This window comes from Salmo salar, chromosome ssa04 (assembly GCF_905237065.1).
Source record: "Salmo salar chromosome ssa04, Ssal_v3.1, whole genome shotgun sequence".
Lineage (NCBI taxonomy): Eukaryota > Metazoa > Chordata > Actinopteri > Salmoniformes > Salmonidae > Salmo > Salmo salar.
In genome coordinates, this window is record NC_059445.1 from 54,346,058 (window position 1) to 54,353,591 (window position 7,534).

The 7,534-nt window shown below is 41.0% G+C and overlaps 1 protein-coding gene across 1 annotated transcript; it reads left to right on the forward strand.

Annotated features, from left to right (window-relative positions):
- Positions 1-724: 724 nt before the first annotated feature.
- Positions 725-6,143, forward strand: LOC106603542 (52 kDa repressor of the inhibitor of the protein kinase). Its single transcript, XM_014197375.2, has 5 exons — positions 725-992; positions 1,546-1,666; positions 3,622-3,729; positions 3,847-3,883; positions 4,095-6,143. Exons 1-5 carry the CDS (start codon positions 904-906, stop codon positions 5,984-5,986), a joined length of 2,247 nt encoding a protein of 748 aa, XP_014052850.1. The 5' UTR covers positions 725-903; the 3' UTR covers positions 5,987-6,143.
- The last annotated feature ends 1,391 nt before the right edge of the window (positions 6,144-7,534 follow it).

The window sequence follows — 7,534 nt, forward strand, 5'->3', positions numbered from 1 at the left end:
TGCTATATATTACCGCTTTTCTTAAATAATGTGGTTTATTCCTCCATATGAAGATAAATAATTTCGTATCAACCATTTTAGTTACTGACAGAGGAACATCCAAGGCAAGGGAGGTATAAACTAATCTGGACAGACCTTCAGATTTTGATAAAAGTACACGTCCAGATAAAGAAAGATCTCTTAATAACCAGGAGTTAAATCTCTTTCCAATTTTCTCTACAATAGGAGAGAAATTTAAGTTGGCCCTTTCTTTCTGATCTTTGCTAACTGTAATACCAAGATATGTGATCACGTCTTTTATAGGGATATTACATACTGAGTTTAAGTCACGTCTTTTCAACGCAAATAATTCACATTTCCTATTATTCAGAGATAAACCTGACTTCATTATGATCTTTCAAAAAAAAAAAGTTTTTTGTTTTTGTTACTTCTTCATATAGTGGTTGGCAGGATAATATTTATGAATAATTTTAAAAGAAAGTTCCTTAATTTTGTTAGTAAGTATGTATGTGTGTGGCAACATCCAAACTTTTTTCCAAGTTTGGACATTGGAAGACATTATCAATAAAACCATTCCAATAAGGCATGACATAAGGTATAGTTGAAACAAGGCTCGTATATCTCTGTTGTTGAGTGGACTCCCTTCCCAATTGAAGTTGACATTTAAAACGGTTAAGGCATCCCAACGATCCCAAATAGCATTGATTATTGTGACAGACATGCGCACTGGGATGTGACGTTAGCAAAGCATTGTGGGAAGACGGTTTATTCGCGCGTCCCGTTTCCTCCAGGAGTCAAGGCCACATCTAGCACAGCAGCGCGCTCGTCTATTCTTTTGTAATTTCAGGGTAAAGTGAATATTCAAAATTACTTTTGAAAAGCAGCATATTAGCAAAACGAACAATGTCGAACTTTTGTGCTGCTCCGAATTGCACCATAAGAAGCAATGAGTCAGCATCGCCATTCTTCAGGTTTCCAAGGGACACTGAAAGGTATAGTACCAATCGGACTAAGTTGTGGTTCTTTGCTTGACATTACGTACTGTACTGTCTTTTAATTGCACGGTAATGTAGCCTAACGTTAGCTGTCAGCCAGAGATGTGCTTCGAGTAGTATCTAGCCTACTAGTTAGTTTTGCTGCATGCTCGCAGAGATAATTGCATAGCTAGCCTTTTGAGTTTTGTAAATCAGTAGGTCTTATTTTTAATACCAGAAAGCTAGCTTACTGGAGATGGCTTTCGGAATGACACAATGTTTTAGTTCGCATGTTCTTGTTAACGTGGCACAGGTGATTATACCATTGTCGTCTATGGTACTCATCACAGGAGGTTGGTGGCACCTTAATTGGAGAGCACGGGCTCGTGGTAATGACTGGAGCGGAATGGGTGTAATGGTATCAAATACAACAATTTGATGCCATTCCATTTTCTTCGTTCCAGCCATTATTATGAGCCGTCCTACCCTCACTAGTCTCCACTGAATCATATCTATGTTCAGTGATAGTTAATTGTATACATTTGACATTTGTTTTGTCTGTCATACACAGATGCAAGCAGTGGGTGGACAACTGCCATTGCAAGGATCTTGAAGATAAAACACCTGACCAGCTACACAGACACTACAGACTTTGTGTTAACCACTTTGAACCATCCATGATATGTAAAGCAGTAAGTGATGTTGGTGGACATTGGCTTAATGTTTTTTTTCCCCCTAAACGAAGCATATAAAGGTGCAACATGGAGAAATTGCTCTGTCATTTTCTGGTGGCTAAAATTGTAATGGTATAATTTCAGTTTGTCACAAAACAAGCAATGAAAGTGTAGAGGATCATTGTACCATCTAAACTGCTGTGAAATATATTTTCAATAACCAAAATATTGTATTTTCAGTTTGAAGCTGGTGTATAAAACCGAAAGTAAAAGATGCAAAAACGAAACTTAACAACAGGAAGCATATAAATGTATCACATAGAACTGACCTACTTCTTAGACTTGCGTTTAATGAGAATGATGACTAACATTTCTATGTGAATTTGGTCGTCACCCAAAAAGTTAAATATGTAGCTTTAACATTTGAAATGGATGTAGTTGAACAGAGATGTGCACCTCACTGCTATATACCCATCAAATAGGTTAGGTTAACCTCTCTAGGGTATGTGGGACGAAATCGTCCCACCTAGTCAACAGCCAGTGGAATCGAGTGGCGCGATATTCAAATACCCTAGAAATGCTATTACTTCAATTTCTCAAACATATGACTATTTTACACCATTTTAAAGACAAGACTCGTTAATCTAACCACATTGTCCGATTTCAAAAAGGCTTTACAACGAAAGCAAAACATTAGATTATGTCAGGAGAGTACCCAGCCAGAAATAATCACACACATTTTTCAAGCTAGCATATAATGTCACAAAAACCAAAACCACAGCTAAATGCAGCACTAACCTTTGATGATCTTCATCAGATGACACTCCTAGGACATTGTTATACAATACATGCATGTTTTGTTCAATCAAGTTCATATTTATATCAAAAACCAGCATTTTACATTAGCATGTGACGTTCAGAACTAGCAAACATACCGAAAACTTCCGGTGAATTTACTAAATTACTCACGATAAACGTTCACAAAAAACAACAATTATTTAAAGAATTATATATACAGAACTCCTTTATGCAATCGCGGTGTCAGATTTTAAAATAGCTTTTCGGCAAAAGCACATTTTGCAATATTCTGAGTAGATAGCTCGCCATCACGGGCTAGCTAATTTGACACCCACCAAGTTTGGCGTTCACTAAACTCAGAATTACTATAAGAAAAATTGGATTACCTTTGCTGTTCTTCGTCAGAATGCACTCCCAGGACTTCTACTTCATCCACAAATGTTGTTTTGGTTCAAAATAATCCATAGTTATGTTCAAATATCCTCTGTTTTGTTCTTGCGTTCAAGACACTATCCGAACGGTGACGCGCGGACGCATGTCGTGACAAAAAAATTCAAAATATTCCATTACCGTACTTCGAAGCATGTCAAAACGCTGTTTAAAATCAATTTTTATGCGTTTTTTTTTTTTTTTTCCCTTCGTAAAATAGCGATAATATTCTGACCGGGAGACCGTCTTTTTCGTTCAAAGACTGAAAATGTAAAATGGACTCTTCTCGCGCACGCACGAACCCGTCTCATTGTTCTCAGATCGACCACTATCCAAATGCGCTACTGTTTTTCAGCCAGAGACTGCAAAGTCATCATTCAACGTTCTGGCGCCTTCTGAGAGCCTATGGGAGCCTTAGAAAGTGTCACGTTACAGCAGAGATCCTCTGTTTTTGACAAAGAGGGTATAGAAGGCCAAGAAATGGTCAGAGAGGGCACTTCCTGTACAGAATCTTCTCAGGTTTTGGCCTGCCATATGAGTTCTGTTATACTCACAGACACCATTCAAACAGTTTTAGAAACTTTAGGGTGTTTTCTATCCAAATCAAACATCAAAGTATATGCATATTCTAGTTTCTGGGCAGTAGTAATAACCAGATTAAATCGGGTACGTTTTTTAATCCGGATGTGAAAATACTGCCCCCTACCCTAGAGAGGTTAATCTCTTATCATCTTTCATATTTTCAGAGTCCTTACAGGACAAAGCTGAAGGATAATGCCACACCAACCATCTTTGACTTAACAAGCCACCTCAATAATCCACAATGTAGGCAACGCAAGAGGATTGAAGAGCTGGTATGGGTTTCTTCTGCATTTACCAAATCACAAGTCAAATACTCAGTGTATTTCTTACAATTTTTAATCGCTTCTTCTAACAGCTTGGTATTGACGGTTTCTCTCTTTCTATTGTAGAGTAAAGCTGAAGCAAGACCAATGAAAGAGAGGAAAAGTAAGTTGTGCATCCGATTTACGTTGAACAACAGTTTATTTGTTGAGGCTGTTTTACAATGTAATATGATAATAATCAAGGTTTAAATTTAATGACCAGTATATGAAGGATGTCTTTCTCTCTTCATCATAAGACAATGCACGATCACAGGACCCACAAGCAAAAAGTTACGTTAATCCTCTTTTCCCAATATTGATTTGTTTGTCTATAGAGGACTCGGTGGACCAGTCAAAGACGAACAAAAATTATGCGGAAGGTCAAGATGACCCTGAGACAAACGACACCACCCAGCTGACCTCTAAGGAGAAGGAGCACAGAGAATACCTCAAATCACTATTTGAAGTTATTGTAGTGTTGGGCAAACAAAACATACCTCTGAATAGACATACCAAGGAGGTGCAGGAGAGTAAGTGCCTTACTCCGAGCAACTTCAAGGCATTGTTGGAGTACCGAATGAATGCTGGTGGTGACGAAGCTCTTAGGGAAAGGTTTGAGATGAGTGCTATGAACACAGAGTGCTGCACCTTCACCCAGCAGATGCAGATGATGGAGGTCTGTGAGAGTTGCGTCCGTGAGGAGCTCTTACAGGAAGTCAGAGAGGTTCGCTTTTTCTCATTGGTCACTGACGATGTGGTTGAGATCTCTGGCGAGAGCCACCTCCCCATGTTCTTGCGTTTTTTGGACCAGGCCAACTGCTTGCGGGAGGAGTTTGTGGGGTTCCTTCCATTTGAGGGAGAAGATGAGACCCTGATGGAGAGGCTGCTGACTGAGGTGACAAAGAAGTGGGGTTTAAATATGGACTACTGTAGAGGGCAGGCCCACTTCAGCTCCGGTGTGCATTCTAGCAAAATTAAAGCCATTGCAACCAAACTCACAGAGATTTACCCCACAGCAGTGTACACACCAAGATCCACCTGTGCCTTAAATGCCTCACTGGCAAGTGGAGTGGCTTTGACAGGTGTTCAGATTGTCATGTCTACTTTCAAGAAGATTGAGTCTTTTTTCAATGAGGCTTCTTCATTGCAATTGGAGTTGGAGAATGCCATCTCCATTTTCTACCAGGGTAATGAAGAGAAGGCCAATGATCTGAAAGAGGCCTGCCGTACCAACTGGACAGTGAGACATGATGCATTCGAGGTGGCAGTCGATGTCCTGGAATCTCTTCTGCTCTGCATGGATAGTGTTCATGACAATGAAGATCTGAGGTGGAGTGACCAAGTCACAAATGATGCCTTGGAGATATCAGAGGCTCTGGCCGATTTTGAGTTTGTTGCAACGTTGGTTGTGCTGAAAAACACCCTGTCATTCACAAGAGCCTTTGGCAAGAACTTGCAAGGGCCAACGATGGATGTCTACTTTGCTGCCAACAGCTTAACCGCTGTGTTGCACTCGCTGAACGAGGTCTCGGATAACATTGATGTATACCATGAGTTCTGGTTTGAAGAGGCTGTTAACCTAGCCGCTGCACTGGAGATCCCGGTCAAGGTTCCCAGGCTCTACTTGAGAAAGCACCACGCAGAATCTGGAACAGAGATCCAGCCTGAGAGCTACTTTAAAGAACACCTGACCGCCCCGGTGGTGAGCCACGTCATCAATGAACTGAACGACCTCTTCTCTGAGAACCACCTCAACGCCCTGAGATGTCTGACACTCGTCCCTGCTGTCATGGGGCAGCTGAAGTTCAACACTTCTGAGGAGAACAACGTGGAGATGTACAGGAACGACCTTCCCAATGCAGACACTCTCCCCACTGAGCTGCACTGCTGGAGGGTGAAGTGGAAGCACCGGGGCAAGGTGGCCCTGCCATCCACCGTCCATGAGACGCTGCAGCTGGCTGAAGTGAAGTTCTTCCCCAACGTGCTTGCCTTCTTGAGGGTGCTCTGCAACCTGCCAGTCCTGAGCCTTGATGTCGATGGCGATGCTTCACGTAAACGCTTTCAGATGTACTTGGAGAACACACCTGACAAACACAGGTCCAAGAGTCTGGCGTTTCTGAACATACATTATAATGCCAGACATGACCTGGATGTCATGGTTGATAGTTACATTAAGATGTACCCTGAAAATGAAAGTCATGAGCAAGTATGCCAGCCTGTTGACTAAATTACTTGTTATTTTATGTTAGTAGTAGTCTGTCCTTAGCATTTGTGACCTGAGCTTACCTATCACCTATTGGATGTTTGATATGTTGAAACCACTTATTTTGGCTGTATATGTTTACCAATGCAAATATATAAATTTTTTGTTGTTGTAAAATCAATCGTTAGTTTTAAACTGCAAAAAGTATGTGGACACCTGCTTGTCGAACATCTCATTCCAAAATCATGGCCATTAATATGGATGGTGAAGCATAATTCATCACTCCAGAGAACGTGCTTCCACTGCTCCAGGGTCTAATGGCGGTGACCTTTACCTCTCCAGCCGACGCTTAGCATTGCGCAATGGAAACCCATTTCATTAAGCTCATTACAAACAGTTATTGTGCTGACATTGCTTCCTGAGGCAGTTTGGAACTCAGGAGTGAGTGTTGCAACTGAGAACAGACAATTTTTACACGCTTCAGCACTCAGCGGTTTCATTTTGAGCTTCTGTGGCCTACCACTTTGCGGCTGAGCTGTTGTTGCTCCCAGATGTTTCCACTTCACAATAACAGCACACAGTTGACCGAGGCAGCTCTAGCAGGGCAGAAATTTGACTGTCTTGTTGAAACGGTGGCATCCTATGACTTTGCCACATTGAAAGTCACTGAGCTCTTCAGTAAGGCAATTCTACTGCCATTGTTTATTGAGGTTGCATGGCCGTGTGCTCAGATTTTATTCACCTGTCAGCAACGGGTGTTGCATAAATAGCCAAATCCACTAATTTGAAGGGTTGTCCACATACTTCTGTGTGTATAGCTCCTTCAGAAAGTATTCATACCCTTTGACTTGTTCCACATTTTGAATAAAAAAAAATTGTGAAAAATATACATTTATTCCTTCTACAATACCCCATAATGACAGTGTAAACATGTTTTTAGGAGTGTTAGCACATTTATTGAAAATGAAATGCATTAATATCTCATTTGCATAAGTATTCACACTCGGTATGCAATATATATATCGGAATCGGCTGACATTAGCTAAAAATTTCTAGTTTAACGCCCAGATGTCAAAGCTGAGTGCATACCTATATAACGTAGGTACATGGTAAAACACAGCATTCCTAAACTAGCTCACAATGTCTGCTGTGTGGATCGAGCAGTCATTTGAAAGAGTAAAAAAATGTCAGCGAGACAACTCGAAGGCAAAGGGAAATCCATTAAAGCCAAGATAATGGAATTCATTGCCCTTGACAATCAATCGTTCTCTGTCGTGGGTGACGTTGGCTTTCGCGACTGGACGGACGATCACTACCAAGTGCGCTATTTTACAGATGTTGCACAGTAATGGCGTCACTACTATTGGCTTCATGACATGCATACCATGGAACGCCGTTTGGGTCTTTGCGTGTCAATGATACAGTAGCACTGTCAAAGCTATACAAAAAAAAATTGTAAACAGGCCACGATGTGTTTTACAATACCGCGTTGGTAATAAAGCATAATTTGTTCAACCCGCAACTTCTGGGATAGCTAGCTTGGTACCTAGCTAACACCAATACAACCAGCCT

Excerpts from the sequence above, each read along its gene's own strand:
- LOC106603542 (XM_014197375.2), top strand. The coding sequence starts at position 904 with ATGTCGAACTTTTGTGCTGCTCCGAATTGCACCATAAGAAGCAATGAG. Across the intron at positions 3,730-3,846 it reads GCAAGAGGATTGAAGAGCTG|AGTAAAGCTGAAGCAAGACC; the intron begins GTATGGGTTTCT and ends TTTCTATTGTAG. Across the intron at positions 3,884-4,094 it reads ACCAATGAAAGAGAGGAAAA|AGGACTCGGTGGACCAGTCA; the intron begins GTAAGTTGTGCA and ends GTTTGTCTATAG.